General features: G+C 48.9%; 3 protein-coding genes, 1 long non-coding RNA gene and 1 other non-coding gene across 6 annotated transcripts in view; 3 read left to right on the plus strand and 2 right to left on the minus strand.

Moving 5' to 3' along the window:
* Positions 1 to 11245, plus strand: part of LPCAT3 (lysophosphatidylcholine acyltransferase 3) — a 40509-nt gene extending 29264 nt beyond the window's left edge. Inside the window, exons 2-13 of the mRNA XM_025471965.3 lie at positions 4891 to 4998; positions 5537 to 5643; positions 6215 to 6308; positions 6484 to 6521; positions 6982 to 7160; positions 7962 to 8070; positions 8812 to 8898; positions 8999 to 9165; positions 9976 to 10123; positions 10202 to 10360; positions 10473 to 10601; positions 10837 to 11245. Of these exons, the coding sequence (XP_025327750.1) occupies positions 4891 to 4998; positions 5537 to 5643; positions 6215 to 6308; positions 6484 to 6521; positions 6982 to 7160; positions 7962 to 8070; positions 8812 to 8898; positions 8999 to 9165; positions 9976 to 10123; positions 10202 to 10360; positions 10473 to 10589 (1313 nt within the window). The 3' untranslated portion in view covers positions 10590 to 10601; positions 10837 to 11245. The remainder of the gene's footprint in view (positions 1 to 4890; positions 4999 to 5536; positions 5644 to 6214; positions 6309 to 6483; positions 6522 to 6981; positions 7161 to 7961; positions 8071 to 8811; positions 8899 to 8998; positions 9166 to 9975; positions 10124 to 10201; positions 10361 to 10472; positions 10602 to 10836) is intronic.
* A 234-nt stretch (positions 11246 to 11479) lies between these two features.
* EMG1 (EMG1 N1-specific pseudouridine methyltransferase) lies at positions 11480 to 17957 on the minus strand. The gene is made up of 6 exons (XM_025471967.2): positions 17752 to 17957; positions 13030 to 13131; positions 12792 to 12933; positions 12323 to 12381; positions 12081 to 12230; positions 11480 to 11755 (listed from the first exon to the last, which is right to left on the minus strand). The coding sequence occupies exons 1-6, from the start codon at positions 17917 to 17919 to the stop codon at positions 11642 to 11644; spliced, it is 735 nt and encodes a 244-aa protein (XP_025327752.1). The 5' UTR covers positions 17920 to 17957; the 3' UTR covers positions 11480 to 11641.
* Positions 17958 to 18106: 149 nt separating this feature from the next.
* Positions 18107 to 22809, plus strand: PHB2 (prohibitin 2). 2 transcript variants are annotated; one of them, XM_049102449.1, is made up of 9 exons: positions 18107 to 18435; positions 18596 to 18680; positions 18988 to 19067; positions 19919 to 20103; positions 20542 to 20671; positions 20770 to 20873; positions 21288 to 21365; positions 21728 to 21804; positions 22456 to 22809. In XM_049102449.1, exons 1-9 carry the CDS (start codon positions 18309 to 18311, stop codon positions 22481 to 22483), a joined length of 894 nt encoding a protein of 297 aa, XP_048958406.1. In that variant the 5' UTR covers positions 18107 to 18308; the 3' UTR covers positions 22484 to 22809. The 2 variants fall into 2 exon arrangements, with proteins under 2 accessions (XP_048958406.1, XP_048958407.1); XM_049102450.1 differs by having other exon boundaries at positions 18139 to 18435; positions 22278 to 22809.
* Positions 20942 to 21206, plus strand: LOC112675399 (small nucleolar RNA U89). The gene has a single exon (XR_003145871.1). It is a non-coding gene; the product is annotated as a small nucleolar RNA U89 (small nucleolar RNA).
* Positions 22810 to 23801: 992 nt separating the features above from the next.
* On the minus strand, positions 23802 to 25047 carry LOC118352593 (uncharacterized). The gene is made up of 2 exons (XR_004809964.2): positions 24869 to 25047; positions 23802 to 24028 (listed from the first exon to the last, which is right to left on the minus strand). It is a non-coding gene; the product is annotated as an uncharacterized LOC118352593 (long non-coding RNA).
* Between the last annotated feature and the right edge of the window lie 961 nt (positions 25048 to 26008).

Consider the following 26008-nt stretch of genomic DNA (forward strand, 5'->3'; position numbering starts at 1 on the left):
TGTAGGGGATCCCTGGGTGGCGCAGCGGTTTGGCGCCTGCCTTTGGCCCAGGGCGCGATCCTGGAGACCCGGGATCGAATCCCACGTTGGGCTCCTGGTGCATGGAGCCTGTTTCTATCTCTGCCTCTCTCTCTCTCTCCCTCTCTGTGTGTGACTATCATAAATAAATACAAAAAAAAAAAAAAAAAGAAATTTGTAAAAATGTAAAAACAGTGCCATTCTTCTCATTAAATGGTTTGCTTTATTTGTTTGTTTTGGAAAATATAGTTGTTTTTATTAAAAGTATGTTATTTACATATGATGTCATCAGTTTACTGTTTTTAAATGAATTAGTAATTAAGTTTTTCTTAGTTTTGTTTTCTAACACAGTAGATATTGACAGATAGTATCTACACTAACATGTTGCTTGAGGTCCTCAGTAATTTTTAAGAGTCTAAAGTGGTCCTGAGACCAAAATGTTTGAACTCCACTGGTGTGCTATGTGGATTTTATGTCAGCACTTTGCATGGTGTTTGAGGTAGATTGTTTGTTTTTTTTTTTTTGACAAACCGGTATCAGTATCAGACTAAGCCAACACATACCAGTTCTGTCTAATTCTATCTTCTCCCGCACACTTGCCAAAAATGCTCTATTTTCTTTACACCAGGGTCATATGAACCACTGACTGATCAAATGGGGTCATATCCTATCCCTCCAGAGTCTAGAAATAGCTATAAAGGTTGAAAGGTCAAAGAAATTTATCAGACTGTAAATGTAAACACCTCATTTCTATTTCTTCAGATGAAACCTCAGAACGTGTAGGATTAATAAGTAATTTCACAACTATTATACAGAGAATAAGGAGTTCCATGAGTGATCTAGGTTGTGACAGATCCTAGTTTCTGACTCAGATGGCACTTAGGCCCTGGTAAATATCCAGGGACTGACTGGAGAATATAGCTGGATACTCCATGACTCCCTAAACCTCTGAGGAGGACCCAATTCTGTGAGCTTTAAGGTTCACATCATTTTGAATGCCCTAGTTTTTGCTGTTGGAATGTTCCCATTCTAGTCGGGGTTCTCAGGTTTAGCATGTGTATTAGATCATCACCCTGCATCTGCTAATAAGTTTCTGAAGGCCCTCCCCCCTTAAAAAATAATCAGAAGAAATAGTATAGCCAAACAAATGCTTACATGCTTCATAAACAGGATATTATTAGTGAGCGCCGAATAAACATTTGTCAAAGGAACAAATGAGCCAGCAATCCACCGGATATCTAGAAAATTAACTAGTTGCATGAAGCTATACATTTGTTTATAAAACAAACCTCTGCTTGTTTGGTGCTATTAAAGGAAAGACCATAACCCCCAGTTGACAAGCTCAGAATTTTATTCTTGGGACCTAGTACAGACCGCTGCCTTCCCTTAGGATTTTTATAGTAAAGCGATGCTTCTTAACCCAGGCCACACGTCACCATCCCTCAGACCTGTCAAATCAGACTCACAGGTGGGTGAGTGAGTGAGGAGGTGCTTTGTTGGCTTTTAAAGATTCTTCACTAAAAAAAAAAAAAAAAAAAAAAAAAAAAAAAAAAAAAAAAAAACAAAGATTCTTCAGGTGACTACAGCCATTATATTAAGCATTGGCTCCCATGAAAAAGCGTTAAGACCCAGAAACAGCTTGTAGGACAACACCCTCCCCAAAGCAGCACATCCCTGAAGAGCAGCCAGGCCCCAAAGCCTGCTGAGCTGAGCGGCAGCCAAGAGTAAGGTTTGATGTTTACACACTCAAAAATCAGCTCTGGGTTGTCCCAGCAACTCGCCCAGCACGATTCCTTCTTCCTCTCTGCGGCTTCATTCCCAGCTTTGCTATTCTGTGTGATAATCCTCTGTTTGGGTCACCTGGCCTGCCGTGTTTTTATTTTTCTGCTGGTCACTCCATCTTGTGTGTTTACCTGTGTGCACCAATACTTCACTTACCTGTATGGAACTCAGTGGTCCCCACCACACACACACGCACACACACACCCCAACATATACCTGAAAACAGGTGAAAGAGGGTTTGAGTGGCCAGGAGAGATGTCACCAGGCCTATGCACTGAGTCTATAAGGAAAGCACCTAAGACTTGCTCTTAGATCTTTTTTTTTTTTTTTTAAATACCTTTAAAACATGGTTATGGTTTCTAAGGCCTGCAATAAATTAGAAACAGGGAAAGGAAGTGTTCTTGGCAGGCACTCTGAAAAAGCTCGAAGTGACTCCTGATCCCTGAATAATAAGGAAAGGGGCATAAAAGCTCTAAAGAATGGATACGAGAACTCAGAATGCAGGGCAGTAGACGGCCTATGAGGGTCAGCGCAAACAGTTAACACACCTTGATAGGTCATGACTGTACTCTAATGATGGCCCACATCACCAAGAAAATGTTAAATTATGTTTGACTTGAGGCAGAGTAATGTGTTGTGTTTTTTATTTGGGGGTTTTTTGTCTTTAAATTTTAAGCATTCTAAATGGCTTTAGGGCTTCCATTTAGTTAAACCTCTTTTTTTTTAAGATTTTATGTATTTATTTATTCATGAGAGACACAGAGAGGCAGAGACATAGGCAGAGGGAGACGCAGGCTCCATGCAGAGATTCCGTTGCAGATTCAACCCTGGATCTGGGATCGCTCTGGGATCACGCACTGAGTGGAAGGCAGACGCTCAACTGCTGAGCCACCCAGGCTCCCCATTTGGTTAAAGTTCTTAGCACCTAAAGAGGTAAACTCTTGGCTACCTGAACTTATTTATCAGTACTCTAGATATTTAAAATCTACCCTATTTATTGCTTCTATTCATTTTACCCCTGTTCCTAAAACATTAAAAAGCAGGGTGCCTGGGTGGCTCAGTTAGTTAAGTTTCTGCCTACGGCTCAGGTCCTGGGATCTCAGGGTCCTGGGATCGAGCCTGGGGTTGTCAGGAGCTCCCTGCTCAGTGGGAAGCCTGCTTCTCCTTCTTCCTCTGCCCTCCCCACTTTGCACCCCTTCATGTGAGCACATGCTCGCACTCTCTCTCTAATAAATAAGTAAAATCTTTAAAATAAAAAGCAAAAGATTTAAGGCAATTAGACCCCATTCTATACTTTCTAGTATCTAGCTCTGGTTCTTAGCAAAACTTGCTGCTAACCTGGTGCTCTGTCCCTGCCAAATTTCTGCCCATGTGATATGTAATGAAACTCAATCCTGTTTCTTCACTCATTCATCTGACTGTGAAAGGGTCATAAGTGTCTCCCTCTCCCTTGAGCTAGTAATCGTATATCACTTCATCTCAGCTAGCAAGAAAATAAACCCTGACATGCTACCTCCTCACTCATCCTATACTCTACAAACAGAATACCGGGCATACAGTAGACTTTAACAAATGTGTCGAATGAATGAGCCAGTGATGCACAGAATGTCTGTAAAATTAACTACTTGCATGAAGCTGTAAGCTTGATAAAGAGCCTAGTCCTTGATGAGAACAGCAATCCAAGAACATCAGCAGATCCTGGCACCAAGATCAAATAGTTGATACACTATTACATGGGAAAAAAAAAAAAACAGGATAAGTTGTGTTTTGTAAGTACCCAGGATAAGTACCCCGCTATGTTGTTAAGTTAAAAGAGAAAAAGCATGGGAAAACAGACTAGCAGGACATAGGCCAATATATAACATGGTTATCCATTTTCTTGTTCACTTGATAAATAATTAAGCACTTTCTCTGTGTATAACACTTTCCTGAGCAGTGCAGAGTTAGCCAAGCTCACCACCATGCTGCCCATGAAAAACTAACTGCAATCTATAATTTGACGGCAAGAATTGCACCAACTGTAAACCATGAGCAACTCAAGAATGCTAATTATGCAATGATAGGGTAGATGAAATGTCCTTCCAGAAAGACACAGGGATTCCAATTCATTGCACACACACTCCTGCCATAGAAGTGTTGCTGAGCACATTAGCCAGACTTCTTGATGGAACACTGAATTCGGACGTGTAGTAAAACCATGGAACATGCCAGTTGTAGTTTGAGGAATACCCAATCTTTAGTGACCCCTTTAATTCAGCAAGCCGCCTTTCACCATGCATAATCAGTTTATGGCCTCACCAGAGATCCCTTATAGTTCAGGCATGGCCCTGGGACCATACTTGGAATCAAGCTTCAGCTTTAGATGACATTTTTCCAGGATACTCACAAGGACTCCTAGCACAGTTGATGCCCAGACCTCAGTATGTGAGGAGTATGCAACTGTGTATGCAGTCAGGAATACAACTTGGCAGCCCGACATTAATTTATGTATGTCCTCTTAATAATCTTAAAATAAGCCGATCTTACTCTGCTAACATGACAGGTGATGAAATCATAATGGATCATTAAGATGTAAAATAGTGTCTTTGGTCAGAATTGGGCACTCTTAAGTCCTTGAGTCATTTAGAAAAACGCAAGAGAGGGATGCCTGTATGGCTCAGCGGTTGAGTGTCTGCTTTCGGCTCAGGGTGTAATCCCAGGTCCTGGGATCAAGTCCCACATCAGGCTACCTATGAGGAGCCTGCTTCTCCCTCTGCCTGTGTCTCTGTGCCTCTCTCTATCTCTCATGAATAAATAAATCTTTAAAAAAAAAATGCAAGAGAAAAAGCCAAGCAATATTTAGTAGGGCCATAAGGGAAACCTAGTCTTAGAACCCAGTTTTGTATTGCCTCCATATACAATTCATATCTCCAGTTTTAAATTTGTATTTGAAAGAGACTTCTGATTCTTAGGAATGCTCTTCTCTGTCGCCGTCCATATAATGTACGTATTTTCCACTCTGGGCTGCATTTCATGCCAGTTAAACTTCTAAGACAAAACCAGAAGAGCATCAGGCATGGGTAACACTCTACTGATTTCTCTCCCCTCTAGGTTACCCCTTGGCTTTGTTTTTTCGGCGTTACCTTTTCTTCAAGGACAGCTACCTCATCCACCTCTTCCACACCTTCACAGGCCTCTCAATCGCTTATTTTAACTTTGGTGAGTGAATTAGCAGTGGCACCACGATTGGAGGGAAACCCAGGAAAGAGCAGACTTGAACAGAATTTCCGGAGAGAATTTGCTGGATAGGGAAGTTAGGATGTTCTGCTTGCAAAAAAAAAAAAAAAAAAAAATGTTTGTATGCACAGGAACAGAGCTTAATTTTCCTCTTCAGTACATCCGATCATTCCGATAACATTTTGAGAGTGGCTACCTTGGGCTGACTCCATCATTTTCTCTGCTGGGGCTGTCACTGGATGACATGCAAGTAGCCTTCTTCGGGAGCATCCCTTTAGCTCAAACATTCAAAAATACAGTAACTCCCTGACAGTCCCTTATATTTATACAATTCATTTCCTTCCCTACCTCCAAAACACAAGTCTCTTTTTCAAAAAGACCTTATACCAAGGTTTCTTCTTTAAGTATTCTCTTTGTGTTTAGAAGTTTCAGAAAGGGTGGGAATGCAAAACAACAAAAACAACAACAAAAATCCCCAACAACCACAAGCTAAGCTGTGCTCTCTTCCCTCTGCATGCAGGAAATCAACTCTACCACTCCCTGCTATGTGTTGTGCTTCAGTTCCTCATCCTTCGACTCATGGGCCGCACCATCACTGCCGTCCTCACTACCTATTGCTTCCAGATGGTAAACGCGCTGCTCCCTCAGCAGCTCAGATCACAGCTGACAGCACTTTGGGGTGGGGGAAGGTCGGGAGGAAGGTGGCAGAGAGAAAGCAAGCTAGGAGATCCAGTTTCTAGTCCTTTCTCCCAGCATCACTTTAGCAGCACGACTTCAGGTAGGTCACTTTTCACGGGTGCCAGGTGGCTCCCTGCAGATGGTATTGGTGATATTCACCTGCCTCCAGGGAAGGGTGCCAGCTAACCCTTTACACAGGATTGTGGCCACTCGGGGTCTTTGTTTCTGACCAGGATTGGCCCAGCTAGCTGGCCATGAGTGGTGTCACTTAAAGGCAAGGAAGGAAATGAGCCACAGACTCTAAGCTCTGAATTCTCTGTTAAGCCCTCATTTTGCTGAGAAGCCTTGAGCACGTCTCTTCCCCTCTACAGGTTCGCTTTCTTCCATTTATAGGAACTTAAAGCCTTTAAAGAGGAGAGCAGGAGAACGGAAAAAATGAAAGAATACAGTAGATTTCAGAGCAGGGAGAAAATAAAGAAACCCTAGCAAGTGGTAGAATAAACTCCACCCCCCCTCGTAGGCCTACCTTCTTGCTGGATATTATTACACAGCCACTGGCAACTATGATATCAAGTGGACAATGCCGCACTGTGTCCTGACCTTGAAGCTGATTGGTGAGTGGTGGCTCACTGCCTTTCCCTTTTACACTTAGGCTCCTCCCTGTCCCACCATAAACTTACTCTGTGTGTCCTGTGCCCCGCCCCCTTATGCTCCTGGCTATACTCAGCCCACAGGCCACATCCTCAGTGTCCTCCCTCTGCTCTACCCACACCTTCTCTCTCTGCTCAGGTTTGGCTGTTGACTACTTTGACGGAGGGAAGGATCTGGTAAGTATCCTCCACAGAGAGGTTAAGGAATGTAGCCAGAGGGAAGGAGAAAAAGGTTCCTACTACCAAAAGACTGGACCCCAAGGCCAGGAGCAGAGTCTCTCCCTCATCCCCAGCCTATGTGAGTTCTGTTTCAGATAGCACTGAGCAAGGATCAACAAATCTAATTTCCCCAGATCCAGCTCATGCACAAAGTCCAGAGATCAGTGCCAGCATGGCATTTGGAAGAGCAGCAGCCAGCTGTTGCTAAATTACCCTCACCCCCCACCCCGCCCCGCCACTGCCCAGCGCATACTCATTCCAACGTGAAGCAAATGACTTTTCTCCCTATTGTGCCCTCAAAGAGACAGCTGTTTAAAGAACCCCGGTTCAGTGGGGCACAAGGGTGGGGAACACACAAACTGGCTCTTGTGGGGAGATGCAAGGCTATCCTGAACCATTCATTCTCTTCTCGGCATAGAATTCCTTGTCCTCTGAGCAACAGAAATATGCCATACGGGGTGTCCCTTCCCTGCTGGAAGTTGCTGGTTTCTCCTACTTCTATGGGGCCTTCTTGGTAGGGCCCCAGTTCTCAATGAACCACTACATGAAGCTGGTGCAGGGACAGCTGACTGACATACCAGGGAAGATACCAAACAGGTAAATGCCCCTCTTGGTCAAGACCTCTGTGTAGGTGTCTCACCCAATACAAAGCCACTTCAAGGTGACTTCCGGAAGGCCAGTCCCAGCTGGCCCCCCACGTGTCTTTCAGCATAGTCCTGGCTCATAGTCTGTGCCTCGTCGTCCCTGGGCCATCTGCTGTCATGGGCACTCTGTACCTGCTCATCACAGGCAGTGGGCCTTTTTTAACCTCGACTACTTCCAGCCACCCATTCTGACCCTGTAGCACAAACATAAGACTTCACTCTGATGCCACAGTATTTTGCCCAGTCATGTCCATGCCTTTAAAACCCATTTTCTCAGTTAAAAAAAAAAAATTAATATATAAAAATGTGTATCTGTATATCACAGTAGCAAATTGAAGTTATCAGAAAAAACCCTTTCCTGAGAAGTTGTCTAGCCTGTGTGGAAGCATGGATTCAGAGTAGGAAGGCGCAGATTCAGAATTGGTCACTTCCTGGCCTCTGCATTGGCCTTTCTGTCCCAGTGTGGACCGGGAAGGCCAACAAGGCCGTGAGACCTGTAGCATCCCCGAGGGGAAGCTCCCCAGACTCCAGCACACTGTTCCCTTGCCTGTGAATGGCAGGGTTTTGCATTCACCATTCCTCAAAGCCAGCCACATAAAGCTTCTTCCCTGACACTGAGTATCGGCTTTGGACAGAGAGCTACTTGTCCCATTCCAGGCGGGTAGCCACTCTGAAACACTCCTCTCCGTAAATTAAGGTCAGAAGGTAGAGGGACCAGCCTCTGCCTGTCGTGACCCTGCTCATTCCTTTCCAGCACCATACCTGCTCTCAAGCGCCTGGGCCTGGGCCTCGTCTACCTAGTGGGCTACACTCTACTTAGCCCCCACATCACAGAAGACTATCTCCTCACTGAAGACTATGAAGTGAGTGGTTACTAACACAGCAGCAGGTTGACTGCATCAGAGCTAGAAATGGACAGGCCAGGATCCCTGTAGATAGCCAAGAAGTGGGTAATACCATCTACAATTGCATGTTGGTTTTGCTCTAGATCTGTGAGAGTTGGCGTCCATGCCAGCCGGGCCGGGACATGCTCATCAGCCAGCATTGAACGACCTTCGCGGGCACAGGGCTGTGCCAGGTGCACTTTTAGCACCCCTTACCTCCCTCAGGAGCAGCTCTTAGCTTGATTTATTACAGCCAGTGACTCCTTGGAGCCTAGTAGCTTCCGGTCCTCTCCAGCCTGTTTTCTTCTCTTGATAGATTGGGGGCTTCTAGGGAATTCAAAAACCAAGGGAGGGGGAAGTGCTGGCTTTTGCTCCTGCCCAGCTGAAAGGCTTGCAGCAGTTCCCTACGCACTCTGGGTAGGTTTGCCTCTTAAATTAACATTGACCATGGATTTATAAAAGTTCCTCAATACTTGGTCTCCTGAATGCTCGATGCTTTAGAAGAGTTAGGGACAGCTCTGTTTCTGGGACTCTACAAAGGAAAAGGTGAATGGATGTTCACTGGGTTCCCTGTGTGTTCCTTGTAGCCTGTTAGAAGGGCAGCCCAGCAGACTGTCAGGTGCAGTAGTCAGCAGCACGTTTGGAAAGGAAGAGCATTGAGGGAAATTTGCCTTGCCCAGGTAGTCGCCCTAACGTGTGTGTGTTCTTTTTTCTCCGAAGAACCACAGTTTCTGGTTCCGCTGCATGTACATGCTGCTCTGGGGCAAGTTTGTGCTGTACAAGTATGTCACCTGTTGGCTGGTTACAGTAAGTAGAAAAGACGAAATAGGGTCCTCATTCAGCAAGCCGTGGAGCATGGTGGGGAGGAGAATAGCTAGAAGGCTAACAGAGTGGCTCCTTCCCTTAGGAAGGAGTGTGCATTTTGACAGGGCTGGGCTTCAATGACTTCGATGAACGCGGAAAGGCAAAGTGGGATGCCTGTGCCAACATGAAGGTGTGGCTCTTTGAAACAACCCCCCGCTTCACAGGCACCATCGCCTCATTCAACATCAACACCAATGCCTGGGTGGCCCGGTAAGCCACTGGAGGGGAGGTCTGGGCCCCAGCTCCTTCATTCAGCCGCTTTCCCAGATTTAAGGGCACAGATGTACCATCCATCTTTTACCACTTTGGGTAGAACCTCCAGTCATCCACACACACGTACTTAGTTTTATCCACACTCCCATCTCCCCAAAACCCATTCCTGTCATATTTGCAAGACACAAGCAAGACCCGGAAGTGCCTTGAGTTTTGTTTTTGGTTTTTAGAGAGTGGGAGGGAGAGATGGTGAGGGGCAGAGGGAGGAGAATCTGAAGCAGGCTCCATGCCCAGCTCAGAGCCCGATGCAGGGCTCCATCTCATGACCCTGAGATCATGACCTGAGCTGAAATCAAGTCGTACACTCAACCGACCAAGCCACCCAGGCACCCCAGAAGTGCCTCGAGTTTTAATCTCATTTCTGCCACTGGTTTTATGTTCCCCATTGCCGTTGACATCTTTGTGCCCAACACACAAGTGTAAGCGGCACAAGAGCTGGTCTGTCCTGCTCACCCCTGTAGGCACAAGTATGCAGCAGGTGCTCAGGCACCTGTTGACGAAGTGGCTTGCCCAGGCTCACCCAGCTAAGCTTGGGGTCTGTTTTCTGTGTCTGAACTGAGTGGTAACTTCACCTATGTTCATCTCTAAAACTAATCCGATGGTGCTGCCTCCTTTACCCCAAGCAGGAGCCAGTCGCCACCACTGCACACCTCAGGGCACTAGGAACCTAGAGGCGAGATGGTGGCGGTGCAGACTGGTCTGAGGCTCATCTCCCCCCCCCCCCCCCCCCCCAACTCTTTACTCTAGTTATTTCTTCAAACGACTCAAGTTCCTTGGAAATAAAGAACTATCCCAGGGACTCTCATTGCTCTTCTTGGCCCTCTGGCATGGACTACACTCAGGATACCTGGTCTGCTTCCAGATGGAATTCCTCATTGTTATTGTGGAAAGACAGGTAGGCCTGAAGGGTGGTGGGTGAACAGGGAACATGAGAAGGGGGAGGACACTGATGACCTCTCCCTTTGCTCCCCAGGCTGCCCGCCTAATTCAGGAGAGCCCAACCCTGAGCAACCTGGCTTCCATTACTGTCCTGCAACCTTTCTACTACTTGGTGCAGCAGACCATCCACTGGCTCTTCATGGGTTACTCGATGACTGCCTTCTGCCTCTTCACATGGGACAAATGGTTTAAGGTAAACAAGGGCCTGTTGGCAAGGATGGGTAGGGGAAGAATCGCTGAAACCTCAGGACGTAAGGGCTGGTGTCTGCCCCGTGTCTACCTCGGTGGCCTGTATCTCTCCACAGGTGTATAAGTCCATCTATTTTCTCGGCCACGTCTTCTTCTTGAGCCTACTCTTTATATTGCCTTATGTTCACAAAGCAATGGTGCCAAGGAAAGAAAAGTTAAAGAAAATGGGATAATCTATTCCCCTGGTAAGTAAACATCCCTGTAGCCAAGTTACAGAATAGAGCAATAGATTGGCGGTGGGAGGCAGGGACTACTGGACATTTGGAGTGAATCTCAAGTTGGCCTGGCTTCTAGGAAACACAGCATGGGGCACGGACTACTCAACTTGGGCTTGCCAGGAAACAGCTGGAAGAGCTGGAGACCAGGGACTAGAAGGAGTGATTCTGACCAGCCTGCCAATCAAGTATCTTTCTCTTGCAGGTGGCCTAGAGCAGGGCTGGTGCAGAAATGACTCGTATCCCTTTCCACAGCACTCCTTCGCCTCAGAGCACAGAGAACAGAGAAGCCAGGGAGTGGGAAGACATGGTACTCCTAGCTGTGCCTCTGCTGCCAGCCAACTCTTCATCTGGGGCCAAAGGGGAGACTCTCGTGGGAGGAGTAGAGGGCCCATGTCTCCCCTCTGGGCTCCCCCATGCACGTTGCCTTATCTCTCCCCCTCTAGCCAGGAATCTGTTGTGTTTTTCTTCTGCCAATTTACTATGATTGTATATGTGCCGCTACCACCACCCCCCCCATGGGGGGGAGGGGAAGGTGTCAGGCCCCACCTGCTCCACTTTTTCTACCTTGGAACTGTACCAGATAAAATCACTTCTCTTTGTTCAGTTTTTCACTGCTAGCATTCCTGGATGCTTTCTTACACACAGCCCTCCAGGCTCACTATAGCTGAAATAAGCAGGGCTCTCTCCTTGATCTCCCAGAAGTTTGGAGTCAGAGCCTACCTGCAAAGCCTGGAACCAAACTGCAAACACTGTAACCTCACGTCTTTTTTCCTGAAGCCTGAGGACAACAACCAGTTTACACCATTAGATACTGCTAATTTTAGAAATTCTTGCAAACAACCGGGTTTATAAGAACAGTATTTATACGATGAACCAGCAGCAAATATACAGCCTCGCCTCCCCGAGCCCCCCAGTCTGGGTGCAGGAAGGTCCCCTCCAAGCAGTGAGCTGAAAGCGGGGTCGAGGGATGCCATGGCCAATCTCTGTCCCAGAACAAGACACTACTGTCAGATGACCCCCCAGACTTCTTCAAAGGCTGTGGTGAGTTTTGCGCAGGTGAGGGCTGCAGAAAGGGGGTAGTTGCTGATGGACACCATCTTCTCTGTATATTCCACACTGACCTAAAGAGAGAAAGAGTTGTGTCTGCTGACTGTGACAAGTTCGGCCGTTCTTTGGGACAAGAAAAACACAGTTGAGCTAGTATGTCACAGAACTGTTGAACATCAAATTTGTACAGAGGATGAAGAAGGTCCTGACTTTCCCTGTCACATACATGCCGGCAGCCCTCAAAAGATACAGCCTGGGGCAGGATGTAAAGGCCCCATTTGTCTTCCAGCTGTGTTCTCACCCTCTATTTCCCAAGGTCATCAAAATGCCAGCTGTTCTGAGTATGGTATACTAAGCCTCTACTCCATGAAGAACCCAAGAGTTGAACCCAGACCTTACCTGGCCATGGGCAAAAGCCCCCACCACAAAAACAATAGGGTCGCTGCTGGGCACCAATTCTCGTACATCACTAACGACTGGGATGGAAAAAGATGTGCCAATCTTCATACATCCAACCGGAAAGTGATCTGACACTGGATTCTTAATTACCTGAAGAAAGAAGGGGGGAGGGGGGGGAGATCAGCCCCAGAAATGATCTCAGAACCCTACCGCCAGCCAACCAGTAGGTGCCTATACCTCACCTTCAGGAGTTTTTGGGGGCCATCAGCTGCTCGAACACTCAGCTTGTGTAAAAGCTGAACTGGGTGGGGAGGTCAAGGGGGAGAGAGAAGAGAGTTCAGAGCTAGGTGGAGACCCTATTTCTTCTGCCCAGAAATCTAACCAGGAAAATCCATAGTTCAGGTAGTTCAGGTGGGCTCTATGTGTCCTTTACATCCACACTTGGTCCTAAAATGTTACGAGCAAGCAAATTGTTGAGCATATGACTAGGTGGATGACAAAGGGAGTCCCTCTCCCTTCTTCACTCAGCCAGGAAGCCATGCAAGTCTTACCCACGCCCCTGGAAAGACAATGAAGAGCCTTTGTTCTGGTATCAAACATGTTCCCCACTCCCCCCACTCAGGAAGTTCATGTTTCATTTAACCCTTGTCCTCTTCCTCCCTTCTTCTCTACTACCAAGTTCATTCTGAACTTTAGTCCTAATGATCTCACCCATGAGGCCACAGAAACGGTCAAAGGTTCTGGGAATTCGAGTCTGGGGGTTCACTTCAATCAGCACATTCTTCTGTGTGTGGATATAGACCTGTAGCAAGCCAGCTCGGTTCAGGGGACTGTCCATGAGCATCAGTAAACTCTGAGGGAGGCAGAAACCATGGCACAGTTCAGCACACTGCTGCCTGGTCTTCTGCTCAAAGGCTCAGGGGGTTGTAAGTTCTGTCCCTGGAGTTACCTGGTGAGCTATGTCCGGTCTCACTTCCCCAGGGTCCCGTCCATTCTTCAACAACACAGACTTGTGCTTGTCACAGTTTAGTAGCTCATACGTTTTCCCTACCTTAAGAAAAGAGAACATGACAGAGAGCAACATAACCCTTTATCTCAATTAGTGGTTCTCAAAGTGTGGTCCCCAGACCAGCATCATCATCATAATCATCATCTGGAAACTTGTTAGTCAAATTCTCAAGTCTTCTCTAGATCTTCTCATTAGGAACTGGGGGGGTGGGACCCATCAAGCCCTTCAGGGAGTTACTGTGTGGCCGCTGACCCTTTCTCCCTTTCCACCATAACTGATCTTAGAAAAGGAAAGGAGGACACAGCCTGTTTATAGATTTCACATGATCTAAACTCCTGCAAGGCAAAGGAAACCAAAAAACAAAAAGGCAACCTCATGAATGGGAGCAAGTATTTGCAAATGACATATCCAAAATATATAAAGATATGCAAATGACATCCAATAAGGGCTTAATATCCAAAACACATGCATAACTCAGCACCCAAAAAACAAACAGTCTGCTTAAAAAATAGGCAGAGGACCTGAATGGACATTTTTCTGAGAAAAACCCACAGATAGATGGCCAACAGACACAAGAAAAGATGCTCAACGTCACTAATCAGGGAAATGCAAATCAGAACCACAATGAGATATGACTCACCAGCCAGAATGGCTAGTATCAAAGACAAAAACTAAATGCTGATGATGTGGAGAAAAGTGGTGCACTGTTGGTGGGAATGTAAGTTGGTGGACAACCAATTTACCAAACCACTGTGGAAAACAATGGAAGTTCCTCAAACACTTAAAAATATAAATACCATACAACCCAGGAGTTCCACTACCAGTATTTACCCAAAGAAAAAAATATTAATTTAAAAAGACCTATGCAACCCTGTATTTTAATTACAGCGTTAATTTACAATAGCCAAGATTAGAAGCAACCCAAACCCAGGTGGTTCTTGATAGATGCAAACTGCCTTGTAAACTGCAAGTTCCTCAAGTATCAAGCATAAAGCCAGAAATAATCCTAGAGTAACAGGGACATGAATTGAGTGAGGAATATTATCCTGGCAACTCTGTACTTGAAAAGACACTAGATAGGGCAGCCCGGGTGGCTCAGCAGTTTAGCGCCACCTTCAGCCCAGGGCGTGATTCTGGAGACACCGGATCGAGTCCCACGTGGGGCTCCCTGCATGGAGCCTGCTTCTCCCTCTGCCTGTGTCTGCCTCTCTCTCTCTCTCATAAATAAAAACTTAAAAAAAAAAAAAAAAAAGTAAAGAAAAGAAAACACACTAGCCAGAAGTGCGATACTAAAGATCTGGCCCAATACATCTACAGCAGCTAAAAGAAATAATTGCAGGGATCCCTGGGTGGTGCAGCGGTTTGGCGCCTGCCTTTGGCCCAGGGCGCGATCCTGGAGACCCGGGATCGAATCCCACGTCAGGCTCCCGGTGCATGGAGCCTGCTTCTCCCTCTGCCTGTGTCTCTGCGCCTGTCTCTCTCTCTCTGTGACTATCATAAATAAATAAAAATTTAAAAAAATTTAAAAAAAAAAAAGAAATAATTGCAAATTGCAATCTGGACTCATAAGGAGCATTAAAATGATCAGTAAAAAGTCTTAAAAACATACCATTAAATATTAATACAAGGTTTGAAAGGCTATGTTTCTATGAATCAGAACATTTGCATGTCTGGCAACAGCTTGAGATCTAGAACTCCACAAAGTTTGGGGGCAGAGGCATGTAGATTTTGAAACTAAGTGAAATGACAAGCATGTCAGAGAGTAAGCACAGGGAAAAAACAAAGGACCAAGAACCACCTCCATGAGACTATTATCAAAGAAAAAGAATCTCTTGAATAGAACATCTAGTTTCTATTCATTAGTAAGTTATAACTAGGGCTTTTGTTCTTTTAACGAAATAGAGTAGAAAACTGAATACTTTACATGTAGTAATGGTAGTTAGTGATTTATGAAATTTTTGGTATCTTATTGTTGCATGTGTGTACTTGCTCATGACATAATTTTTTCATTGTGGTTTGTGTTAATAAGCTTGAAAACTATTAACTAATCAGAGAATGAATACTATGTGTATTCATTTTCTGTAACAGGTATTGGAGATATAAGAACTTATAAAACTTTATTCTCTGCCTTCATGGAGCCTTCTAGTGGAGCGACAAATGGTAAACAAGCACCTGAAACTACAACCAAATTGTGATAAACATTTTGAAAGAAAAGTAGATGGTTCATTAAAGGATGAACAGGAAGGCCTGGTTTACACCAGGAAGAGAGTCACTTCTATGAGGAGATATTTAAACTAATTAATTAAAGAATGAAGAGCAATAACAGATTCAGTAATTATTAAATGAATGAACATTAAGTAGGAATTAATGAATCAAAGAGAGGAGTAAAGGAGACTCAGAGAACACTATGTGTAATGGTCTTAAGATATCAGAGAACATAGTGCTTCCAAAAGAGCTGAACAAAAGCCAATGAGGCTGGAATATAAGGAATAAATGGGAGAGAGAAGGCTCTGTGAGGCTAGCAGAACAAGAGACGCCAGCAAAGGCAGGTAAGAGAAAACAGTATAGACTGCCGCCAGCTATGAATTCAGTCATCCCTGGAGTACCATTAATGACAATGTGACCTAAATCCTTCCACCATGCTCTAAGAATTTTAATTTGGCCATGACGTTTTCTTTTTCTTTTTTTTTTAAAGATTTTATTTATTCATGACAGACACAGAGAGAGAGAGAGAGGCAGAGACACAGGCAGAGGGAGAAGCAGGCTCCATGCAGGGAGCCTGACATGGGACTCGATCCCAGGTCTCCAGGATCACACCCCAGGGCTGAAGGCGACGCTAAACCGCTGGGCCACTGGGGCTGCCCGACCATGACGTTTTCAATTTTTTTTTTTATAGACTGTATGAGTGGGGTGTGGAAGGGTTTGGGGCAGAGGGAGAGAGAATCTTAAACAGGCTCCACGCTCGGTGTGGAGCCAGATATGGGGCTTGGTCTCACAACCCTGAGATCATGACCTAAGCCACCCAGGTGCCCCCATTTCAATTTAATAAGGAACCTATAATCGGGATCCCTGGGTGGCGCAGCGGTTTGGCGCCTGCCTTTGGCCCAGGGCGCGATCCTGGAGATCCAGGATCGAATCCCACGTCAGGCTCCCGGTGCATGGAGCCTGCTTCTCCCTCTGCCTATGCCTCTGCCTCTCTCTCTCTCTCTCTGTGACTATCATAAATAAATTAAAAAAAAAAAATAAGGAACCTATAATCAACAGTAATCATTCCAAGTGACAGATGTTATTCTGAACCCTTTACTGATCACCTCCTTTCATCCCCTCAACAACCCAGTATGATAGGTACTATAATCCCCATGGACTATATGAAGAAGCAAAGTGGTTACCTGACATTCAGAATTAACAGACTGGAAAGACAGCAAGTGATTAAGTGAAGGATGACTATCAGATCCTATAATTAAGTTAGAAATATAAATTACTTTTTAAAAAAAATGAAAAGGGGCTTTCTAGTCCCTTTTTAATAGCTTAATAGAGTAACTGGTTGAGGAAGCTGAAATGGAAAAGAATCACACTATATTACTATCAAAATAATTTCAAAGCACTTTCAAAGTATTAACCCCCACTATACAAACTGCAAACTTGTTTTCTCAATCAAGATCATTTAAAATAAGTATAGGGATCCCTGGGTGGCGCAGCGGTTTGGCGCCTGCCTTTGGCCCAGGGCGCAATCCTGGAGACCCGGGATCGAGTCCCACGTCGGGCTCCCGGTACATGGAGCCTGCTTCTCCCTCTGCTTGTGTCTCTGCCTCTGTCTCTCTCTGTGTGTGACTATCATAAATAAACTTTAAAAATTTAAAAAAAATAAAATAAGTATAAAAGCCAAGATAAAACCCAAGTATGACTTATAAACTAGGGCTATTTCTTCTAGGTCTACTAGAGAGAGAGAGACTGTGAACATCGCAGTTTTAAGATAGGAATTTGCTGGATTTATTCGGGAAAACAGCCGAATGATGTTTAAAAATAACTTGTAAAAGTATCAAAGGATAATCTGATCCAGTGTTTCGAAGTGGATAGTAACATAAAGGAAGCCGACAACAAACGCAGGTTAACGAATTAAAACACAAAGTCCTGACGGATAATGAGGCTGAGCTACAGTAACTACCTTTCTCCTTTGCTCAAAATCTTGGTTTAGACTATGGGATAACGCCATGGACATGCCTCCCCTCCCCTCAGATGCCTCTCTATCGCAGAATCCCAGTAAATCAATTGGTGGTCAGGACGTGACAGCTGCAGTGGGATTCAAGGACAGAAGGGACTCCTGGGTGGCACAGCGGTTGGATGTCTGCCTTCCGCTCAGGGCGTAGTCCCGGGTCCGCGGATCGAGTCCCTCATGGGGCTCCCTGCGAGGAAATTGCTTCTTCCTTTGCCTGTATCTTTGCCTCTCTGCTTCTCTCTCTCTCTCTCTCGAATAAATTAAAATCTTAAAAATGAAAAGAGCAGAAAAAAACGAGTGACGCCAACCTAGGATGTTAAATCAAGAGCCTACTAGGCCACTTTTCCTCCAAAAGATCGTTTCCCCTCTCTGCCTCTCCATCGTCTCATCTCTCGGGGTCCCATCCTATCCATCTAGTATTTCTCCACTTCCTCGTCCCAAGCTACCTTGACCGTCTCCAGACTGGCCCCTTCCAGCACCACAATGAGCCTTCGCCCTCCGATCTTGTTTCCCGCCCCAAGTCGGGGCCGCTTGGGAACCACAGCATCCCAGCCCTCTTCTGGCTCCCCACCACGCCGCTCACGAGGTTGGAATCCGCCACTGGGCGCAGCCATCTTGCAACCAGACCGGAAATTGTGCGAAGCGCCTTAGATTAAACCTCGCGCTAGCCCTACTCTCAAATTTCCTTCCGGCTGCCATTTTGAAAGTGGGCACCTGGCAATGTCAGCTGCTAGCAGTCTGGCGCTACTGAAGCCTCTCTGGAAGGGCAGAGTTCCAGAAAGGGGCGGGAACTCCCGAGTGCGTAATTCCTGTGCGCGAGGTTCGGGCCCGCCGTGGACGCTGGGGAGGGTTTAGAAGGGAGCGCACTTCCGGTGCCCTTTCTCCCGCGAGCTCCGCGGGCCCCGGACCCTCGTGGGAAGGGTGCGATCTCTAAACTGGAGTGGGGTCGGGGTGGGCCGGCGCCCGCTTCTGACGTCTGGTGCCGCCGGCCTCAGGATCCGACATGGCCCAGAACCTGAAGGACTTAGCGGGACGGCTGCCCTCCGGGCCGCGGGGCATGGGCACGGCGCTGAAGCTGCTGCTGGGGGCCGGCGCGGTGGCGTACGGCGTCCGCGAGTCGGTGTTCACCGGTGAGCAACCTCTGCCCGCTCTCCGGACCCTGCGGCTCCCCGCAGACCCCCTGCCCGGTCCCGCCGGGGCCCCGCGCAGACCCAGCCCCTCTCCCTGCGCCACCGGAGGCGAGTACATACTCCGCAAGTTTGGGCCTGACCCCCACCCCTCTCCCCACAGTGGAAGGCGGGCACAGAGCCATTTTCTTTAATCGGATCGGTGGCGTGCAGCAGGACACCATACTGGCCGAGGGCCTTCACTTCAGGTAATGGCGGGCAGAGCGGACTGACCCTGACCCTTCACCCTTGAAAGCCAACCCACCAGTGGCTGCGGGAGGACTTCAAAGGCTTGATTCAGCGCTGCCCTCTTACTTCCCCACCCCGTGTCCTGGACAGTAGGTGCTGCCCAAAACTCCTGCAGCACAAAAAGTGTTCTCCAGAGGGAGAAGAGAATTTCTCCTTGCCCTTGGTCATTGAGAGGTGGAGCAGGCCAGCAAACACGTGGTGAGGAAAAACCGGCAACCTCGTGAGACTGAGGGCTCCTAATACCTGTCCCTGCACCCTCCCCTGCAGGATCCCCTGGTTCCAGTACCCCATCATCTATGACATTCGGGCCAGACCGCGAAAAATTTCCTCCCCCACAGGCTCCAAAGGTAGGTCTGGGCACTTGGAAGTCCCTGGCAGGTGGCCACATGAAGTAAGCAGGGGAGCCTGGCAGGAGATCCTAGGGGAAGAGGAGAGGTCACATCTCTTGGGCCTTGGTTTCTACATTTGCAAAAGAGCTGTGATCAAAAGTACCTGCCTCTGAGGTTAAAGCAGTACATTCTGGACACACTGTGTTCATCCATATCTATCAAGTGAATCTTCCTGCTAATGTAAATTCAGCAAGAGCAGATTGTCCTTTGTCTTATTCTCTGCGTAGATCAAGGCCTTATTGTGAAGCCTTGTTTTAACTGCTTGACTGATTCTGTCCACTAGCTTCCCCTGTCTTGGGGAAACTTGGCCCCACTTTTCTCTGGTGCACGTGTTCCCTTCTAGACCATACATAGAAGCTGTGTCTTTGAGATGCTCTGGACTCCTTTCTCTTACACAGTAATTCAAGTAATTCACCTGTAATGTACTGCTTAGTACTGTTTTTAGTGTGATGGCTTAGCATTCCCTGAATCCTAGGCCCTGGGAATAAAAGATTCATAAAACACAATCTTTGTTCTCAAGTCCATACAGTCTGGTAAAAAAGGCAAATGATTATGATGAAGCTTGACAAATCTATGGTAGAAGTTGAACACAGTGCAGAAGCAAAATGAGAGGTCAGCTTTACTGGTGGAGAGCTGGTGGATAGGCAAGACTTTACAGTGGGAGAGGAACATCTGTCCTGTCACCCTTCACAGCACCGCACTGGGTGTAGAGAGAGGCATGTGGAGGAGAAAATGCTTGGGGCAAGGTGCTTGGCTAAAAGGCCAGATGAGGCCCCCAGTGCCCTGACCAGCCCCTGCTGATCTCTCAGACCTGCAGATGGTGAACATCTCCCTGCGAGTGCTATCTCGACCCAATGCTATGGAGCTTCCCAGTATGTATCAGCGCCTAGGGCTGGACTACGAGGAGCGAGTGCTGCCGTCCATTGTCAACGAGGTGCTGAAAAGCGTGGTGGCCAAGTTCAATGCCTCGCAGCTGATCACCCAGAGGGCCCAGGTCTGACCTGTCATCGTCTACATAGCTTCACACCTTCCCGTCTCGGCCTGGAGCAGTGGGTATTAGGAAGGACAGCTTGTTAGGAAAGGCTCATGACTCTGGTTTCCTTTTCACCTTAAAACTGGACTAACAGCCACTGTGGGGAAACAAGGAGAGTCAGGACCAGTATTCAAGGGCGTTCAGCCTTAGGAAGCATGGGAGAAAACACTAGCAAGGTCTAGAGGTACACACATACAGGGGAGAGCAGAAGGTTAGGCGTCACTGTGACGTGCTGGAAAGATTGGACCAAGTCCTTTCCAAATCATGTTCTAGTTGAGGAACCAAGAAAGGGTTAGTTGTATCTGCCATTTTCAGGAGATCTGGTATTCAGATGATCACAGCAATACTCCTCCCTTCCAGTTCTCCAGTCCCTTCAGTCCACCCCTCCCTGACCCCCAGGTATCCTTGTTGATCCGACGGGAGCTGACGGAGAGGGCCAAAGACTTCAGCCTCATCCTGGATGACGTGGCCATCACAGAGCTGAGCTTTAGCCGAGAATACACAGCTGCTGTGGAAGCCAAACAAGTGGGTGAGTTCCGAGAGGGATGCGGCCAGGGTTTCTGAGAACATGAGAGGTGGGGTCCCAGACACCTCACATCTGTGACTTTCTGACTCTCCCCACCACAGCCCAGCAGGAGGCCCAGCGAGCCCAGTTTTTGGTAGAAAAAGCAAAGCAGGAGCAACGGCAGAAGATTGTGCAGGCCGAGGGTGAGGCTGAGGCCGCCAGAATGATATCCTTCCGCTGGAGAACTCTCTGCCCAGCCCCTGGAGCACTGGCTTCCCCCTTCTCCCTCCTGGGCCGGCTGATGACACTAAGGCGAATGCGACTCTGTGCTTTCTGGCCCTTGGCTCCCTGGGGTTGGGGGTTTTGAATGGGATCTGAAATCTTAGTGGGGTGCCCGAGGCCTGGCTCCTCACTATAAGGCAGATCCATAGCAATGCCGGCCTTGTCTCCACTTCTGCTGCTGCCTCCAGTTCCTGGCAGCCGCCTGCATGGGGGCCTACAGGTGGGGACCAATATGGGACTGGGCACGAGCTATCTGAGCGCAACCTTAGATCTGACAGCCCAGAGAGGGGCTAGAGTAGTAAGCACAGCCAAGGGTTGCGGCCAGGCCTTGTGTGAACCCTTAACCCAACCTGCTCACCTTGGAGAAGCCCTGAGCAAGAACCCTGGCTATATCAAACTGCGCAAGATCCGGGCAGCCCAGAACATCTCTAAGACGGTGAGCCCAACGTTCCCCGCAAGGCAGCCATGAGTCTGGAATTGTTTTAAGTGAAAGCACGTTGAAATGAGAAGATTAAATTCCTTGTTGGGGTTTCTACTCAAACAGGGCTTTTCCAGCACACTTCCTCCATTAAACATTATTTCTGTGGGCTCCTTGGCCTTTTTATGCTTCTGTTCGGTGCTAATACATCATAGTTGCTCGCTGCTCTGGATCTTTGTCTGAGGGCAGACACCATGCCTTCTTCACTGATTGCCACAGCCCTGTTGCTAACCCACGTGTATTCCATCAGTGGTTATTGAATTGCAAGGTAGGCGTCCAGGTGTGAATACTAGCATCTGTTTTTTATTTCCTGCCTCTAGATCGCTACATCACAGAACCGTATCTATCTCACTGCTGACAACCTCGTCTTGAACCTACAGGATGAAAGTTTTACCCGGTAAGACACATGACCTACACAGTGGAGTGTCAGAGCACGGGACCTGAAAAGGTGCCATTTCTGGTTGCTGAAAGACACCATTTTTCTGAAACAAAGTTAGAAAAGTGGGTGGTTGACCATCTCTAACTTGATTTTTCTCTAAGATTGGTTTTACGAGCTCAAATAGGATTATTCATATAAAAAGCACTGGATTTGTGAGGTTTCATCCTAACCAAAAAGTAGTAAAAGATAATATTGCGTACTGGGAGGCCCTAAAATTGCTGCTCGAGGGCATGGAAGGATGCTAGAAAGGAGATGTGAGAAGTCGCAGTGGCCAAGGGAACCAGCCTCCTCCTCCTTGGAGTGAGACTCCTGGCTTCAACCATTTGTCCAAGGAGGGTTTAGAGTGGGTGGGACCTGAAACTTTCTAATCACTCATGCATTTCTCTTCTCTTCCTGTGTTTCCCATTTGCCTGTTGATCTGGTATCCACAGGGGCAGGTGAGTTGTTGGCGCACCCTTGTTCCTTTGGGGTCTGCAGTCCCTGCCTCTTTCCCCCCCACTCCCTGCATCCCCATTCTGACCTCATCACAGGGGTTGTCCCCTCACTCTGCCTGCGGGGTTCTGCCTCTCAGGTTAGTTCTTTTAATGTGTGTCTTTCCCATTTGCACAGTGACAGCCTCATCAAGAGTAAGAAGTGAGCCTCGTGACCAGGAATCCGACTCCCAGAGAAGTTGATGTTTCTTCCCTGGTGTTTGAGGAGCCAGCTTGAGGTCCAGCATACACCCCTGTCCCACCCCCAGTATCATGTGATGGCCCCTTCCTGCATCTTTCCTCCCAGCCCTTGGATGAACAAAGCCTGACCCGTTTCCCCCCTGGGGAATGATTTTGCTCCTCCCTGTGTTGGCCAGAGGTGTTGGGGACAGTGTGATTTCTGAGTGATTTCCTACAGTGTTGGTTCCTCCCTCCAGGTCGGGAGGCAATAACCACCATCCCAGGAATTCTCAATAAATTTTTATTACTTAAACGGAAGTCTGCGACAAGTGTCTCATCTGGGTGAGGGGAGGCACGCATGCGCAGGTTGCGCAGGTTCACATCACGCCCTGCTGGGTCCGTGTCTGCCAGCAGGGGGCGTAGAGATTCCGACCCGGGCAGTTCAGGAGTTAAGGGCCCGGGCCTGCGGGACTGCGGCTCACCCTCGAGGCCCAGTGGAATAAAATCCAAAACAGGACTTTCGCTGGAAGCAACAGGTCTTCCGTGCGGCCCAGCTGCACTTTTCACTCCACCCTCCACTTGTACATCACCAACATTTATTCACCAACGTTTCCTTTTTAAGGTTGGAGCAGCTGTGGCTTTGCTGAGCTAGACCAAAAAAATCTGATGACCCCAACACGAGCTGCTTCCTTGGTAACAAGGTTCCATGTAGCTGTGGGGGAAACCAGTTGTGCCTGTCGAGGGACTTTGTGTTCAAAAGCCCAGTGGATCATGTTCCTTGCTGTGAGCTACCCACGCTCAATCTCAGTCACCGCGTGTGAGAAGCCGTTTGTGGGACAGGGTTTTACCTACAGAGGTAGCTCTTCACGCCCGCAGCTCTGCACCCCCCACAGCAGGTACCTTTTCAGTCCCTACACAGCTGCCTCATATCCTTCCCAAGGCAGCCCTCAGCATCTCAAGCACCAGAGAAATGAATTGCCACAGCCCCCATGTCCCATCCCTTGTCTTTATGGGGAGACAAGGAACATTTGGAACCATTAGCCCTGGGGGCAAAAGTATGGGAATTACAGAGGTACAGGGTAGGGAGAGGAGATGAGCCCTAGAGGGTCAGGGACTGGATTCATCTTCCATGCCTCAGATCGTCGAAGAAAAGTAGATTAATGTTCCCCTGCTCTGCAGGTAAGTATCATAAAAGAGTCGGAGAGGAAGCAGATCTGGAAGCCCCACTCAGGGGCTGGGAGCCTGAGATGAAGTCAGCAATTAGACAAAAGACGCGTCAAGTGACCTGAATCAATCCACCACCAGTTCCGATCCACACTTTATTTCTTTCACCTTCCCGAGGCGGGAAGAGAATGGAAGTACCTGGCGAACAAGTGTGTTTCCAAATCCTGCTGCGGCTCCGGGGGCAGCCATTTTGTCTCCTCCCCATTGTTCCCCTTTTCTAGTGATTTATACCCCCATCCAGGGGCTAAAGGTCAGAGGTGATTCATCAGGAGGCCTCCATGGTCTTCAGGGCGCCCTGAAGGTCACTGCTGAGGGAACCGGCCCGGGGGCCATCTTTACCAGACAGTGTTAGGAGCTTCGTGACTAGACCATCCAACACTGTACTGGAAGATGGACCCAGAGCCGGCGGACGTGCAGCTCCAGGCCAGAGCTGACCAGTTGCTACAGGGACCCTGGCCGCAGGCCAGGTGAGGCCTCTTGAGAGGATGTAGCCAATCCCAAGCTCAAGGTCGGCTGTGGGTTCTGGATCCACCAGGTGACAAATCACACCGGGTTGGGGGAGGGGCTCGGGGCCATTGTGTCCCTTCAGTGGGCAGCCAGCCAACCGAGAGCCACCTCTTTGGCAGCACCCTTCACTCAAGATGAAGAGGCGTCCACGGTGTGGGGGGAGGTTCGGGAGAGGGGATCACAGCCAGCAGTGGGGCCCGGGGCCCCAAGGCGATAGATGTCGCTGACACAGGGGCAGGGGCCTCCATCATTACCCGGCAGTATTAGAGACTCCCAACCAGCACCCAAACACTGCTGGGTAAGACGGGGGCCCCCACCCAGCCTGCCCACGTCCAGGTCAGGCAGTCCTCCGCCCGGGCTCCTTGTGGAGAGGCTGCGGAACCCTGGTTCCCATCCCCCCACCACCCAGTCCCTGGGGACACTTCCGGGTGAGCCCTGGAGCCCGCGCCAGCCCCACCCTGAGCTGAGGATCCACTGCGCCCCGGGCAGGTCTTCCGCAGCCCCCTGCCCACCGCTCTCCGCCTTGGAGCCCCTTCCCCGCCGCCCGCAGGGCCTGCCTGGCCCCCACACATCCATCAGCCCTGAGCCCCACTCCGAGGTCCCCAGCTCAGCCCCAGAAACCAGCTCCCAGAGGCCTTTACCTGTCACTGGGCCGCCTGCCCCCCAAGGAGTGAGTGCCGAGGAGAGGAAGGGGAGTCGAGGCCCAGGATCCAAAGGCCTAGAGCCCGCCTGCCTGGGCCTCCACTCTTCCTCCTTCCTCCTCCGCCTGCCTGGCAGCGCAGGCTCCTCACCTGGGCCCCGCCCGCCGCCCCTGCGCACAGGTGTGTCCTCCTGCCATAGGCTGCCCCCCCACTGCCTTAACCCCTTCCCTCCCGGGCCGCCGTAGGCACCTCCTCTGAGGCCTGGCCGCCTCACTAGGCCTTCCTACCCTTTCCCACAGGTCTCTTCTCTCCGATCAGCCTCCTCTGCCACCTGGGCCTATACTCGGGAGCCTGATCTCCTTTGGGAAAAGAGAGGGACTGGTCTTGGGCTCCTGTGCCTTCCTCCTTGGTCTCTCCCCACAGCTACTCCTGCCCTGCTAGTCCCTTTCTCTGAGGTCTCCTACCCTGCCCATGACCAGAGAGCCCTGAGGTCAGTGAGGGGTCGGCTCGGCACGGGTTGGGGTCCCCCCAAGCTTGTGCTGGGCAGCTCTGCCTGTTGTAGGGCAGGCAGGTCCCAGAGGGGGCTGCCTCCCTGTCCTCAGCCCTCGTGTTGGGGAGCCCACCCCTCCGGGAGGCCAGAGCTGGCCAGAAACACCAGCACTGACTCTGACCATTAAAGTACTGAGCAGCTCCCCTGCAGCCCTTGCACTGGCCCCATGGGGAGAAGTGACCCCCACCCCGTCCGGTCCCAGGAGGGCAGAGCCGCTCCTGGACCCACCTCAGTGAGCTGGGTCTAGGTCCCAGCCCATGGGCAGTTAGCCCTAGGGAGGCTAGAGGGGTGGGACCTGCCTTTCTTTTGTGCAGCCCTAGGCATTGCGGGGAGAGGAACCTTGAGGCCCACAGGCGATGCCCCACCCACTCACCCCCGGAGGGCGATGGCCCCAGGAGCTATAGTGTGGCCCAATCCAAGCTCTCCTCTCTCGAGCCATCTCTCTCTCTCTCTGTCTCCTCTCCCCACCCCGCGCCCCCTGTCTCCTTTGTTTGCATCCTTAACACCTATCTGTACGTATTTGCTGTTTGTGGCCTGTTTCTGCCTCCTAGCTCCCCACGACAGGAACTGTCTTGTTCACGCCGTGCCCC

This window comes from Canis lupus, chromosome 27 (genome assembly GCF_003254725.2).
Source record: "Canis lupus dingo isolate Sandy chromosome 27, ASM325472v2, whole genome shotgun sequence".
In the NCBI taxonomy this organism is placed as follows: domain Eukaryota; kingdom Metazoa; phylum Chordata; class Mammalia; order Carnivora; family Canidae; genus Canis; species Canis lupus.